This window comes from Amaranthus tricolor, chromosome 12 (assembly GCF_026212465.1).
Source record: "Amaranthus tricolor cultivar Red isolate AtriRed21 chromosome 12, ASM2621246v1, whole genome shotgun sequence".
Taxonomy (NCBI): Eukaryota; Viridiplantae; Streptophyta; class Magnoliopsida; order Caryophyllales; family Amaranthaceae; genus Amaranthus; species Amaranthus tricolor.
The window spans coordinates 10,408,417-10,424,188 of record NC_080058.1 but is presented as its reverse complement, the minus strand read 5'-3'; the positions used below and the strand labels follow the sequence as shown (position 1 = coordinate 10,424,188).

Here is a 15,772-nt window from a genome sequence, read left to right as displayed (position 1 = left end):
CCCACGTACCAACTCCTCCATCCCCTCCCAATTTAGTACTCTTACTCTAAACAAATAATGCAAACTATACAGCATCACAATTATGAACTATAGATGTAGAAGTTTACTATGAAAGTGCAATTTTATAAAAAAATTGGAATTATATTGATTGAACACTCTAAACCCAAAGTTAAAGACCGTCGGCATAAAAAACCCTAATAGACAATAAAGCTATACTTCAAAATAATTGTTTATAGAATAAAATTGCATTTTCTTTAAGCTAAGATATAATCACTATGTTCCTCTTTGTTAATTACCCACTTATTATTTTAATATAGTTTTCAAATTAAAGTTTAAACCCTAATATCTTTACATTTGTATAATAAAAATTATAAAGTAAAGGTAAATGATACTTCAGTATCCCATATAAGGCATGGTCCGAGTGGGGGGTTCTTTTTTCCTAAAAAATGCGGACAAGCCATACCTGATTCCCCTCAAGGAGGGAGTAAAGAGGATGTGCGCAGTCAAGAAACCCCTAGCTGATAACTGCGCCCAGTAGGGGTCAAACCTCAAACCTTCTACTCAACATGCAAATGCTCTATCGATTGAGTCACAAGCGCCTTTAATAATAAAAAATTATAAATTATATTTCAAAAAACTATGCACTAAGGCGAATATAACAAGATATCAAATGAAAAAAATTTTATCGACAATATATCCCTCAAAACCTTTTTTAACATTCTCTCTCAAGAAGTCAATAAATTTAAAATGGACTAACAAAGGAAACATATGGAATAAATGGTTTATTAAATCCAAATTCAGAGTAATTTAATTTTGTGTTTATAATTTCAAAGCATATTTTGAGCCTCGATATCTCTTATTATGCATTATAAAAATTATAAAAATTATATATTAAAATTCTTTGCATCAAGACAAATCTAACAGGATCTCACATGAATATATTATCTCTTCATTAAATACTTTAAAAATCCAATTAAAATTTCTTTCTCCTAAAAGTGAAAAAACTTAAAGTGCATAAACAAAAGAAAATGAAAGGAGTATTTAGAATTAGACCTAAAATCATTGGATTAAAAATTTTTTGGACCCATACCTAAATTCCTAAAAATTGTAGGGTCTAAGTCTTGTAGTTCTTTTTGTTAATGACTGTTAATAATGGTGACTCAAACTTGCTAGCACCATTGGAAGAAGATGGGTTCAGGTCAAAGGGTACTCCACGGGACGCGTAGAACTCCGTGGGGCGCGGAGTTGACTCTGCCTCAGGTCCGCGGGGCGCGGAGTTGCTTCTGATCTCACTCTGCGGCTCGCGTAGTTTTACACGGGTCGCGCAATTGAAGTTTCTTTTCACAGGAAACGTCTTTTGGGACGGTTACCTTTATTTGTGGTCGGTTATTTGTGGTTACTTAGTCCCTAAAACTGTCTTTCAAATGGTTTTATTATAAATACACCCTCTTGTTAGCACTAGGGATGTATGATTCACAAATTGTAAGAGATCACAAGAGAGCCATAGTAGTTTGTGAGCGTGATTGTAATTCATCTTGTATTCTTTGCGATCATAGTGAAATTATTTGTTCTCGGTGCCGGTGGACGTAGCTATCACATTGATAGTGAACCACGTTAAATTTCTTGTGTCATTTTCTTATTGTTTGCATTGAATTTTTTGTTATTTCATTGTTGTTCATCGACCTTACTTCTGCTGTCGCACCACAATGACTTAAATGGATTTTGATCTAATTTTTATACTACTCTTTTATTTATACATTTCAAATGTTGATCACAACCACTTTATCTCAAAATGTTGAACACATATCTTAAAATTATAGCCAAGTAATAAATTGGCTAAATAGGAATTTTGAGTCTTGATTATCCCCTAAACTAAGAAAAAATAAGACAAATTATAAAAAAAAATTAAAAAAAAAGAAAAAAAAAGCAAGCAAAGATGAGAAACAATTAACAATGATAATGTACAAATAGTATTAGGTATTAATCATTCATTGTATTATCTATCTAAAATTACAAGATAAAATCAAATTATACACATTATTTTTATTAGAAATATAATACAATAAAAAATACAATACTATAGTGTAGACATCTTTGTGTTTGGTAATGAAAAGACTTCTTGCATTAGATGGATGTCAATTGATGAACATCGTGAAAATTGATTTGCAACCCTTAAAACAGTTGAAAACTTGATAAATGTGTAGACGATTGCATACTTTCCTTAATTTTTTAATATCCCCCTCCAATGGTATTTTAGTTTTTGAGATTCAAAAATTCATATAAAGATAAAATCAATCTCAATAATCAAATTGTACAAAAAGATTACCTTAAATGAATATTTTTTAAAGAAAGATAATAAAATCAAAAACTTTATGAAAAGTTTATAAAGTAATTCGCAAATTCATTCTTCAAAGAAAGACTTAAGATATTTGTTTATTTTAGATAATTTGAATTTATATGACAAAAAATCATTATCAGAATATCCATGCATTTCTCTATTTATAGAAATAGATTTTCAAGTTGTACATCCCATAACATCATTAATTTGATTTTATAATTCTTATAAAAAAATAACTTATCATAGAAAAGTTAAATCTAAAATCTATAATACAATTTGATTTGCTTAAGATTATACGGTGGGAGCGAATTTAATATTTTTTTAAATACTAAAAGAATATATACAAAGCAACAAAATATTAAAAGTCCAAGATTTTATAAATACTAAAAGATTCTAACTTTTAGTGTTGATTTGACCTCCTATTTATAGGATTACATGATTGAAATAAAATTAATTTATAAAATAATTAAAGTGTGTCTAAACTACTTCAAATCGATAAAGATATTCAGTTAGTAAATCTTACTTTGCTCTCCGATCCATTTACTACTTATATTTGACTGAAGACCGTAAGATTTGAATTACGTGAACTTAGAATTTTGAAGGACATGTAAACGAATGCGAATCAGGCTCATCTTTGCTCGATTCACGTATGACACAATTGAAGTTAATTTTGGATAGGTTGTTGGTACTATATATTGGGCTTAAACTCTAGTCTAGCAAAATTCCAATCCTTCTTTACATTGTTAATCTAGAATTAGAGCCTCTATGGCTGGAGCGCTTATGAATTATGATAAAGATGATAGAGAGCTCGATCTACATATCCTCCCCTTCTCCGACTCCTAACCTTCTATCCACCTCAAGCGCCCACTTCTTCTTTAACAAACACTTTTATTCCTTAATTTTCCTAGAAAAATCTTTAGAATGTTCTACTTGTAATATAATTTATAAATTTCTTTTTTGAAGTATAACAGAGGACCTACAACCGATAAAATTGAATAATCTTCTTGCCATATAATCAACTCTGTAAAAAAATTAACAGTTAACACCAAAATAAACTCTGTTTCATTAGACATAAATAAATTCTTTTAAGTACATATAATTAAGAGACAAGATAAGTTAACAATACGCCCCCTTTTGATTTTATAAAAGCTTAACCAAAAACAAGCTTGGTTTTTGGTGAAGATGTATGACATGTTGTACTTGATGGTTCATGCGTGTAATCTTTACTTTACAGTTTTTTTTTCTTTTTTTTTTTAAAAAAAAAAAAAGAAAAAAAAAGTTTACACCTCCCTTCAATATAAATATAACCTCAACCTCTAAGCTTGATTCTCACTCACTGCTCACTCCCAACTTGCCAATTCCTTTTATTCCACCATCAATAAACAATCACTCACACACGCTCTTTTTCTTTTTTTTCTTTTCTATTCTTTTCTTTCTTTTTTTTTTCTTTTCTTATTCAAAATTAAGAGAGCAAAAATTAATCATTTTTTCAAATTTTTATCATAGAGGTGAAAAAAAAAAGCTTAATCCGATGCAGTCGGACGACAGCAAAAAACTGGGCAGCGGCGGCAGCAGCAGCGGAAAGGCGAAAAAGGGATTTCTAGCAGTCCAAGTAGGCTTAGAAGATGATTCAACATCATCATACAATCATGATGATGATCATAGAAACGAATTACAAAAATTTGTTATACCAATTTGGTATTTATACCATCCTTTATTCATTCGGCTATTAGACCAAGCTAGAGAAGTTTATGGATACCATGTTGATGGACCATTGAAGCTTCCTTGTTCTGTTGATGATTTCATTCATGTCCGTTGGATGATTGAAAAGGAAAATCATCATGGTGGGTCCCGCCGCCATGTCCACCATCATAATCTCCACCCTTATTTTACTCATGCGCCGTCCTTTCGTTCTTGTTAGGATTTTTTAAGGGTTTGATAGTGATAGACAAGGAAAAATATATTGGGTGGTCTAAAATTTAAGAATATCTTAATTCCCATCTATAATATTTCGAACATTTTAATATTAATATATGTAATTATTTTTTATCCGCATAAAATACATTGAATTATCAATCAACACTATAGAAATTAAGTGTTACGATTGTACATTTGTACTTTAGAAAGAATTATCGCTGTTGAATAACTCTCAAACCGTAAAAGGTAATCATAGTTTTGATATTAATAATCAGAGTGTATTTTAAGTGGCCGGGAAATAGTGTTGTTTCTGACTATTTTTAAGCCCTAAGCAAAATATAAAAAAGGGTTTTAGTATAAGTAAAATTTCGATTTTTTTTCCCAACTATGTATTATATAATTTTTTTTCATTAATATTAATGTTAAATAAATATACAAATTTAAGATCATTCAATGATAAAGTATTTATGCACAAACCAAACTTTAATAATAAAGATTAACTCAATTTGAACCTCTTTATAACTTGGACCTTAGACAGTTGCACTTTCAAATTTTCCTCAGAAACGACCTTATGGAGAAATAATAGAGTTTATTAATAGAATTTTCCTAAAATTTTTGGAATGTATAGTGGTAGGCCACACAATAACTTCCTTACATGAGGTGATTGCTTACTTATTTGATATCAACCTCATACCAATTTAGGATAAATGGTTTACTTTTAAAGTAATTTTGTGTAATTATTAGTAAATTTATTAAAACAAAATAATTATAGCTTTCAATTATTAATTTTGGTGGAATATTCTTGAGATCACATGATAATATAAGAGATAATTTGTGGCCACTTCCTAAGGTGATGGAAATTCCTTTAATCTAGTGATTTTAGTTAAGAGAGAGAAGTCGATCCAAGTATTCAAGCGGGAGCTAAGAACATTGCTTTTGCTATGGAATATCATGTAGTACTGCTACTTTGGTATAGGGACAAAAGTAAGGGAGAGGATTCCTTTCTTTATGCCCCCTCTCTAGTCTCTATACGAAATTTATACAATACCCTATTATTGTATGTCTGTGATAAATTTGCTTAACTTTTTATTTTTAGACCGTCTTTTTTAAATTTTCTTATTTTTATTATTGGTTATAATTAATATTCTTTAATAGTTTACCTATTTTTCGTAGTTTCTTAATTCCTAACAATTGTCATTGTGGTTAAATTGATATGACAGAAGGTGTACATAGAATTAATAAGGTGGTGGGGCCCTTAAAATTAGGCTTTTTAGGATTGATAAATTAAAGAAAAGTTAAAAGAAATGAATCAAAGTAAATATAAGGGAGGATTATCTAAATAGAAATGTTATAAATTAAAAGTGATAAAACTAAAAATATTATCAAACTCTTAAGGACAGAGAAAGTTCAATTAATTCAAACATGAGCCCTAATACAGGATGCTATTTATTTATTTTTGAAACCAAATTAATTCATTCATTAAAGAATTAATTGTCATTTATATAGGAATTAACAAGACTCATTTATTTTACAAAACTGAATCAGATATAATTTTTTATAGATGCAAAATGGAGCTCTTAATTCCTTGATGCCGTAACGAATCTTGGTCGAAAAATCAACCATAGTCATTAAACTAAAAGTACGACCCTAAACTCTCACATTTAGAGACTTAATTAATAATCAAATACATGAATAAAAATCCCCATTAAAATGATATAATGACTCTTCAATGGATAGAAAGATTAAGGTTTATTTTAAACATAAATGAAAAAAGAACTAGAAAAAAAAATCAAGTTGTTTACCATTAACTAAAAGGCCCAAAAATGACAAAAGAAAAGAAGTTATTGTTTATATATTTGAAAGTTTAAAATTATTGTAATTTCAATATAAAATTAGTTTTATCCCTATTAATAAACGCTTTAAGACACCACTAGCAGGATCCTTCAAATAAAACAAAAGTCTTGATCCATAAGGATTCGTCTAAATGTTCCTTTAGAAACTTTCCAGTGAAACGACCTATGACGTACAACTGACCCAGTAAATATGTTATATTTTTACAAATTCTAAAATACTAATGTTAAGACTTGAAAGAGAAATTCCAAAACTTAAAAAATCAATTACAAGATATAAAGTGTTTAAAAATTTTTAATATTAATTTTAATGTTTGAATCATTCTACTTTGAGATTGAAATGAGAATTTTAAACTTTGTAATTGCTCTTTTAAGTCTTCGAATGATCTTTAAAGTCTTGTAATTGGCATAAAATCTTAAATTATCAAATTCTTTGACTTAAAATATCGATATTGTAGCCTTATAATTAATCTTTTAAGTCTTCAAACAATAATTTAAATTTTAAAACTAACCTTTTAAATCTTTAAATTAATAAAAAAAATTAGATAATCAAATTGGTCCAATAAAATATATGTCACAAGTGATACACTACCACCTAAGATTTTGTGTTTCTTATTGTGGTCGGATTCTATGATCAATATTTGCTAGTAAATAAGTGTTGCACTTGCACATGATTAAATTTACTACATAAGCATTTTCTTATCTTTGCCTCTTTGGAATAAAATCACCGGAAATCTCTAAAAATTTTCTTTTTGGACGTTTTCCTGAACAAAAGAGTTGTCATTAGATCATTTGCACATTTTCTCATTATTAAATTGCCAATTTAGATTTTCAAATTTTAGCATATACTCCTTCTAATTTACTCCTTTCTCCGTTATTTAAACCTTATTCCATTTATCCACCGAGCACTATTTATTAGCAAAATTTGACTATTCTATTATTTTTATTTATAATTTAAAATATAGTCATATGAGATTTTGTTTAAGTTGTCTCGATCTAAAATATATTAATTTATAGTTTCTATAATTTTTTGATAAACATATATAAATAGAGATATTAACAATTGATTTAATTGAAAATGAATAAAGTTGTGCAGTGGGGGAAGAGATAACTCAAATGGTGCAAGATTTAAAGAACAAAGGTAGTATATGTAACACCCCGGCTCGATGAACCACTGGTGACTACTCATGAAGACTGTAGACTGACCCCATAGATCAACACAAGTCTTTCCAGCGCACTTAGGCCTCACTCGTGCACGCCCGGGAAAATTTTTTAGGATGTCACCTATCCTAAAATTGCTCCGCACAAAGTACGCTTAATTGTGGAGTTTTTAATAAATGGGCTCCCTAGAAAAGAAGATGCACCTTGTTGATATGAGTAGTCTATCAATCCTATTTCAAGCTAAATCTGAGATATCACAGTATAATTGTTCTCTTTGACTTAAGAACTAAGAAATGCAGGGGACCGCATAGGAGAAGTTCATAGCCATCACAAAAAGAATACGTACAAGTTCTAATTTGTTTGTAATTTGTAATTGTAATCTTTATTATATATTCCTAATATATATATATATATATATATATATATATATATATATATAGAATGAGAATCATGCGTTACCATAGGCGTGATTAAGTGATTGTTTCTTTAACCCTCTTAATAAATCCTTGTTATAAATGTTCGATTCACATCAACTACATACATCAAGTATTAATCACTTTTTTCTAACTTAACTATAGAGATATATTCTATTCTATCAAAATAATAAAATATAATAAATTTATAAAACTCAAAATTTATTTCGCTACATACAAATAGAAAAGTCAAATATTTTCATTCCTAACTAAAGAAAATATCTTTTGCGACCAATTTATGGATAATGATGTCTTATACTTGGAGGGAATAATTTATTGCACTTTTATAGAAAAATTCCCTCATTTGAGGATTAGAATTTACGAGGCACCTCTCATTGTGCTCTTGAATATGTTTGTATTAATACTACTTAATATATTTAAAGCATATATTGAAGATTAGGGATTATTGATATATAAAAATAAAAAGATTTTATATGCATTTGATAGAAAAACATATGCGACCCAAGTATATTTTGTAGCTTCCATCTGGCGAATGGTTGTTCAGAGGGGTCATGTAATACAAACACAAATAGGATACTCATTCTGTTACATGCGCCTGGCTACTATATTTGGAAATAGTGGTAGGTTTGCACAAAAAATAAAGTGAGATTAGACAATATAAAGCTAGCACATTTGGTGGGCTTTAATAGGAGCTTGATTGATACTTTTACTTAATTCCCTTGCATCATTTTTATATCCTGCTCACTAAATTCACAATATATATCAAAATTTATTATATATATCATTAAAAATTTAAAATAGTGACATTTTAATTAAATACTACTAAATATATCCCAGTAAAAGTATATTATGTTGTAGTGTATCTTGGAACTTGATTAGGAGCATGCATATATTTCTATTGAGACAACTGTGTGACTTGAGTCTCTAGCATCTTTATATGCTCGCTGCTTGACTGTATATGTGCCTGCATTAAATTTATAAGCTCTATAATTGTGACTCTACATTAGAGGGTTGATGGTGGTGGTTGATGTGCAACTTTTATTTAACCGCAAGCGCACGGTATACGTGTAGTCACGGGTCGAACACAAGGAAGTTAGGATAAGAAACTTGCTAATCTCTACTAATTATATTGCTCAAGGAGAAAAATGTTTGGTTGGTTGTTTAGCTATCAACTACAAATGCAATAAGAAATATGGATTAAAACTATATAATGAAGAGATCTAGGTTGTCGAGAATCCCCTAAAGTCTTGTATGATCAAATTCTCATTAGTGTCTATGAGATGTTGGATTAACTACGTGGTTAAACACGATCTTGTTAATCTCAAACTCTCGCTCTGTTGATTAACTATTAGATTTAGACCTTACTAATTCAATTCTCACACGCTAGTTTTATTGAACGAATTAATAAGAATTTAACTAAAATTTATCCTAAAGCAAAGTCGATCCTAATCTCACATGCTAGTTCTATTGACTAGTCCGAAAAAACATATTTAATTTAGGGTTATTAGCATAATTCAACCACTTTAATCCTAATTTCATAGACACCTTCAAAAATCAAATCATACTTGACTTATAGGTTTAATCCCTAACCCTAGAATATAGATCTACTCCCTATTCATGGTGAAAGCAATAAACACAAATCCTAAGATGATACTAGACATGGATGAATATGATAATAATGACAAATTCAACAGAAGCAATAATACCAAAGAACACAACAATTAATTCAAAGAACAATAAATGAAGAACAAAACTAATTTTAATTAAAGGAAGATTGATGATAATAATTAAGGTTCACTAATGAAGGATTAAAACTAATACAAGGAATTAAAATGCAAAGGAAATTAAAAGACTAAAAGAAACTTACAATCCTTGAAGGAAGATTAATGGCAAACTTCATGAAAATGCTAAAACTATAGGAAGAATTAAAGAGCAAAAACTAATAAGATTAGTCTAAAAGAGATGGAAGAGGAGCGGAGAAGGAGAAGAAGAAGAGACCCTAATCAGTTTTTTAGGGCCTATTTACACTAATAAGGACTTAACCCTAAAGGCTAATTCAAAGATTAAAGGGATAAAAATCCCGTGCAGCAAAACAGAGACAAAGCCAAGTCGGCTGCACCAAAAACAACATAAAAGCTCGACGTTTGGTTCAACAACTTCAAACGTTCGCCATTTCTTGCTCGGCTGTTGGAATTGGGCATATAATATACCGTTGGAAATCTCTTGAATTCTAGTTTCCAATGCCACAAACCTTACATTCATGAAATCTTTGTATTAAAAGTTATGGCCAAAAGCGTAGACATGTATCAAATTTCACCTCAAAACTTTTGCATTATAAACACTCTTCTACATTTTTGCTCATTTTCTTTGTAGAATATCTTCACCCGAGCTAAAATCTCCGTAGTAAACTCCGTCATTATTTAAACCACAAGAATTATGCTTAAAACAATCAAAACCACTCAAAATCAACCTAAATAACCAAAATGAGTAATATATCATAAATCTTCAACATAAGCACGAAATTACTGGCAACGACCATCATTAAGGAGTATAAAATGATACAAATAAGTGCAAATAATTGCACTTATCAGTGGTGCTGTGGAGGTGGATGGTTTGACTACTTAGGTCGTGTCATAAACCATGGTGGGTTGTGTGGCAGTTAATATGGTGGTGGGTTTAACATATTAGGGCTCTTGTATGAAAATTTTGGATGGTTTTAAGTGCCTCGATTATGTGCGTTAGAGAAAGGATCGTTAGGTGGCCTATTGTACAAAACATTTGCCTCCTCGTAAATTTGGAGGCATATGCTTAAACAGTGGCCAAAAACACCACAAGTATCACACATAGAAACATTATTAACGGAAGAACTGAAAATAATATTTACCATACTTACCTTGGCCATGTGTTCAGATAGAACGACCATCTATTTTGTGAGAGCCTTGATAGCCTCATTGTCGGTATTAGTACTTCTTTGTCATGTTCGATCTCTCTCATTACCCCAAGGGAAACCATTTTTTGCCATGGTCTCAAAGAGTCACAAAACTTTCTCAGGCGACTTAGAATCCATAACGCCATTGCAAGCAGTGTTAAATGAGGATTTATGCCCATCAAACAACCTTACATAAAAGGATTGGGCAAGTAACCAATCTGGGATTTGGTGATGAGGGTGTTGTGAATCTCTTAAACTCTTGTATGATCAAACTCTTATTAGTATCTATGAAAAGTTGGATTAATTGTGTGATTAAATATGATCATGTTAATCTTAAACTCTCGCTCTATTGATTAACTGTAACGGCCCGGTTTAAGTGACCTGGAATATCATGTGAGAACATGAATCCGGCTCACAAACGGACGCAAGAAAACTCATCCTTACTCGGATCGTCAACGTTCCAACGGTAAAGGAATATGGTCAACAAAGAAAATAGCGCTAAACAAAACAAAACCAAACAAACAGCGGAAGTCTTTACATACAACTCGAGAGCCCATCGGCCTCTAGACTAACTAAAATTGTACGAGATAAAAGAAAACATCACAAACTTTGGTTACATAAACTGAATTATTTAGACTCATTACAAAGTAAGTCTAGACTTGATAGTTACGGGTTCTAAGCTGAATCCTCACTCCAGCCCCCTCCTGCGATTAACCTGCTGCACGTCGTATGATAACACGTAGCAGGTTCCAAAGAACAACCAATACACGTCAGAGACTTCATACATATATTAAACAGGTTGAATACAAGCATTGTGTTTACCCTAGCATGCAAAGGCTCTATTATGTAATCTTTGTTCATTATTTCCAACCTTGCAACGTTGCCCGACATGTGCGGGTCGTGCAAGTCATATTTCCAATTTGTTTTGGTGGAATACACTTAGGAGAGCTAATCCCAAGGCAACCACCTACCTAAGACGTTGCCCGTCCTGTTCGGGTCGCCAAAGGCTAAGTATGCATACCCCCATGGTGACCATAAAGATCCCTGAATGCCATGGGAAAAATAGTTGATAGTTTTCCAATTTATTTGTTAACCCTTCTGGGTAACATCTCCATAAATTCTCAATTTCCACATAATCATTTCATTTTATTTGAGGTGTCTAAACCTTATGTGATTACAATGCCTTGATTAGGAATAAAACAACATTACTTGCACAACCATATAAACAGTATGGTCTAAGCGTGTACCTTTAAGCACAGCAATTCCAAACAACGTTCAAGCACGACAAGAATTTCACCCTCTTATGAATCGAGGTCCTAATTAACAAACACACAAAACGACCACGTTTAATAACGGGTTTTCACAAACAATCCACTCCATACTACTAAAATATCACAAAGACTTGATAATTTCAAATGTTTTCATCCAATTCATGTTCGCTCCAAAATTCCCATTCTGACCAGAAACTTTTATGGCCAAATCGGACAGTTTAGAAAATTCAAATTAAAAATCCGACTTCACCGCTGCGTCCGGAACGCATCAATTATCTTGGGTACCAAATTTCATAATTTCTAGCATCCGATTACTATTTTTAATTATTTTAAGCGTTTTAACGAGGTTTAAAAACACATCGGTTAAATAAAACCACAACGGAACACACCCGATACCCGGATCGGGGCGCCACTACCGAGGCAGCAGCTGCTGTCCGGAATCCCCTTTTACTTTAATTATTATTTTTTTATTATTTTATTATTCGAATTATTAAATCCTTTCTTTTTTTTTTTTTTTAAATCTCATAACCTACATACCAACCGAAACCGAATTTTCATTCTACTAAAATAAAACAAACAAGACCAATTTCCTATCACACAACCACTTGATATTTCCACACATTTGGCAATACACAGTCCCATCAACAATCTAAGCCATCATCAAAAACATAAGGCTAACAACTTAAGACATACTCATCATCAAGATCTTCAAAAACATTTAAAATTTCATAACCATGATAAGTAAATTAAATATTTGATCCTCTTATCAAATTTAAATTTTGTAGAGAATCATAAACCAACATTTTTTTTTTTTAAAATCGAACATATATATATATAAGGACAATCCTTTAAACAAATCAAATTTTGTTAAAGGATTTATAAACTCATGGATAATTACATCACTTAATCCACACACTTAAAATTTCATCTAACAAACTAAAATCTCGTTAGAGAAATATAAATCGTAAAATAAATTCAATTTAACATTTGAATAGACTTTATTCTTATAACAAATTTAAACTTTGTTAAAGAATGTAAATCAAGGAAAATTTGCATAACAGAAATATGATTTAACCCTTTTAACAAATCAATTTTATCAAAGGATTATTAAAGAAAACTTATATAAAATACTCAATCCTCCTAATAAGTCATAGGATGTCATCATATTGAAAGAAATATTATATAATCTCATACTAGAATTTCTTATAAATAAAATTTATAAATAACAACTCAACTTACTTACCCTTTGATTTGAAGATTGGATTGAACAAAGTTTTTTTTTTTTTTTCTTCTTGAATACCGAAACAAGAACAAGAAAAGAGGAAAATTTTCTGAATTTTGTTCACTTTGAAAGCTTAGGAAATGTGAGGAAATTCAAATGATGCTTAAGAATTAATAGGCACTTAAGAGGTGAGCTTAATGTGCCATAATACTCACTTATGAGAGGAGTTACAAACTCCTCCCATTCCTCCTCACAATAACCGGCCACCCCTTCCGAATTCCCCCTTATTATTTTTTTTTAATTAATCATTTAATTAATTGAGTAATTATTGTGTTATTATTACAATTGAAACAAAACGTCATGCGATTAAACTCGTTACCGTTAAAAATACCCCACTTTGTTACTTATAATTAACTACGTAAAATAATATAATTTAATATCACTTATTTATTTTATTTTGTTATATTTTATTTTATTATATTATATTTTATTTTTAAACCCGATAAATGACGGGGTGTTACAGACTACCCCCCTTAAAAGAAGTTACGTCCTCGTAACTTGTGTGGCAGCGGAAAACATAGAACACAAACGCTATCACAACTATAACTCCACATCATAAAACACGACTACCAAAACAAAGATTTAACACTCCTTGCGCGAAATTCCTATCGCCCTCTACCCCCCTTAAGAAGTTACGTCCCCGTAACTCTACTGACCTGAAAAAGGTGAGGGTACTTTTCTCGCATAGCGTCTTCTGTTTCCCAAGTAGCCGCTTCACGCTCGTGATTTGACCACAGTACTTTTACCATACTTATATCCTTCCGTCGAGAGCTACGGACCTTTTTATCCAAGATTCGAACCGGTTGCTCAGGGTACGACAAAGATGCATCCAAATCTAAAGATTCAGGGTCTAATACATGAGTGGCTGCGGCATGATACCGCTTTAGTTGAGACACATGAAATACATCATGTACTTTTTCTAAAGAGTTTGGAAGAGCTAACCGATAAGCCACTTTACCCACACGTTCCAAAACTTCATAAGGCCCTATGAACCGAGGGCTCAACTTTCCCCGAGCACCAAAACGTACTACTCCGCGCATGGGTGATACGCGGAGTAACACCTGTTCTCCCACAGTGAACTCCTCAGGCCGTCGTTTCAAATCAGCATACGACTTTTGGCGATCCTGTGCCGCTTTCAACCGATCTCTTATCAACCTTACCTTCTCATTCATCTGAAACAACAAATCAGGTCCTAAGGTCACCGCTTCAGTAAAATTGTCCCAATAAACCGGACTACGACAACGACGCCCATACAAAGCCTCGAATGGGGCCATCTGTATAGAGGCTTGATAACTGTTGTTATAAGAAAACTCAACTAGATCCAAATGTTCATCCCATGAACCTTGCCACTCCATGACAATAGCACGTAACATATCTTCCAATACCTGATTCGTTCGTTCTGTCTGTCCGTCCGTCTGCGGATGAAACGACGTACTATAGAGCAACGTTGTACCCATTGCCTGTTGCAAGGTTTGCCAAAACTGTGACAGGTATCGTGTGTCTTTATCTGACACAATAGTACGGGGTACACCGTGGAATCGTACGACATACTTAATGTAGGCTCGTGCCAATTGTTCCATCTCCCAGCGACAATTAATAGGGATGAAACGAGCCGATTTAGTTAAACGATCAACTATAACCCATAACGCATCATTACCTGCTTTTGTTCGAGGTAAACCCACAACAAAATCCATAGAGATATCATCCCACTTCCATACTAGTGTCTCTAACGGTTGTAATAACCCTCCTGGTCTCTTATGCTCACTTTTAACCTTCTGACAGGTCAGGCAGCGTGAGACATATTCTGCAATATCCTTCTTCATCCCCGACCACCAAAACATTAACTTGAGATCTTGGTACATCTTGTCACCACCCGGATGTACTGAAAATTTCGTACAATGGGCTTCATCCAGAATACGTTCCTTCAAAGACTCCTCCCCTGTCGGTAAACACCAACGACCCTTGAACCTCAAGCTTCCATCTTCATGGACAAGGAATCCCTCTGCTGTTCCTTCCCGTGCTTGGTCCTTTAATTTCAAGAGTTTCGGGTCTTTATCCTGAGAATTCAAAATTTCCTCAAGAAGGAAGGTCGAATAGCCAAGGCGTTCAGACATCCCTATAGTTCACCATTACGTACCACTTCCAAGTTCAGTCTAGCAAAATCCCGATGCAACTCTTCAACTCCGTCCAAGGTAGACAGCGAGTGACTAGACTTCCTACTCAAGGCATCGGCCACCAAGTTCGCTCGCCCCTCATGATATACGAACTCCAGATCATAATCTGTCATCAACTCTAACCACCGACGTTGTCGCATGTTTAAGTCAGGTTGTGTATAGAGATATTTCAGACTCTGATGATCAGTGTAAATCCTACACTTAACGCCATACAAGTAATGCCGCCATATCTTGAGAGCGAAAACTATAGCGGCTAACTCCAGATCATGGGTCGAATAATTAACTTCATGTACCTTCAGTTGTCGAGATGTATAAGCAATCACCTTACGGTCCTGCATCAGAACACAACCCAACCCTTTCTTCGACGCGTCACTGTAAACAGTATAATCCAACTTAGGGTCAGGTAGAGTAAGAAC

The 15,772-nt window shown here is 32.4% G+C and overlaps 1 protein-coding gene across 1 annotated transcript; it reads left to right on the top strand.

Moving 5' to 3' along the window:
* Positions 1 to 3,662: 3,662 nt before the first annotated feature.
* On the top strand, positions 3,663 to 4,439 carry LOC130828189 (auxin-induced protein 6B-like). The gene has a single exon (XM_057694038.1). The coding sequence runs from the start codon at positions 3,870 to 3,872 to the stop codon at positions 4,257 to 4,259; it is 390 nt and encodes a 129-aa protein (XP_057550021.1). The 5' UTR covers positions 3,663 to 3,869; the 3' UTR covers positions 4,260 to 4,439.
* Positions 4,440 to 15,772: the final 11,333 nt, after the last annotated feature.

Excerpts from the sequence above, each read along its gene's own strand:
- LOC130828189 (XM_057694038.1), top strand. The coding sequence starts at position 3,870 with ATGCAGTCGGACGACAGCAAAAAACTGGGCAGCGGCGGCAGCAGCAGC.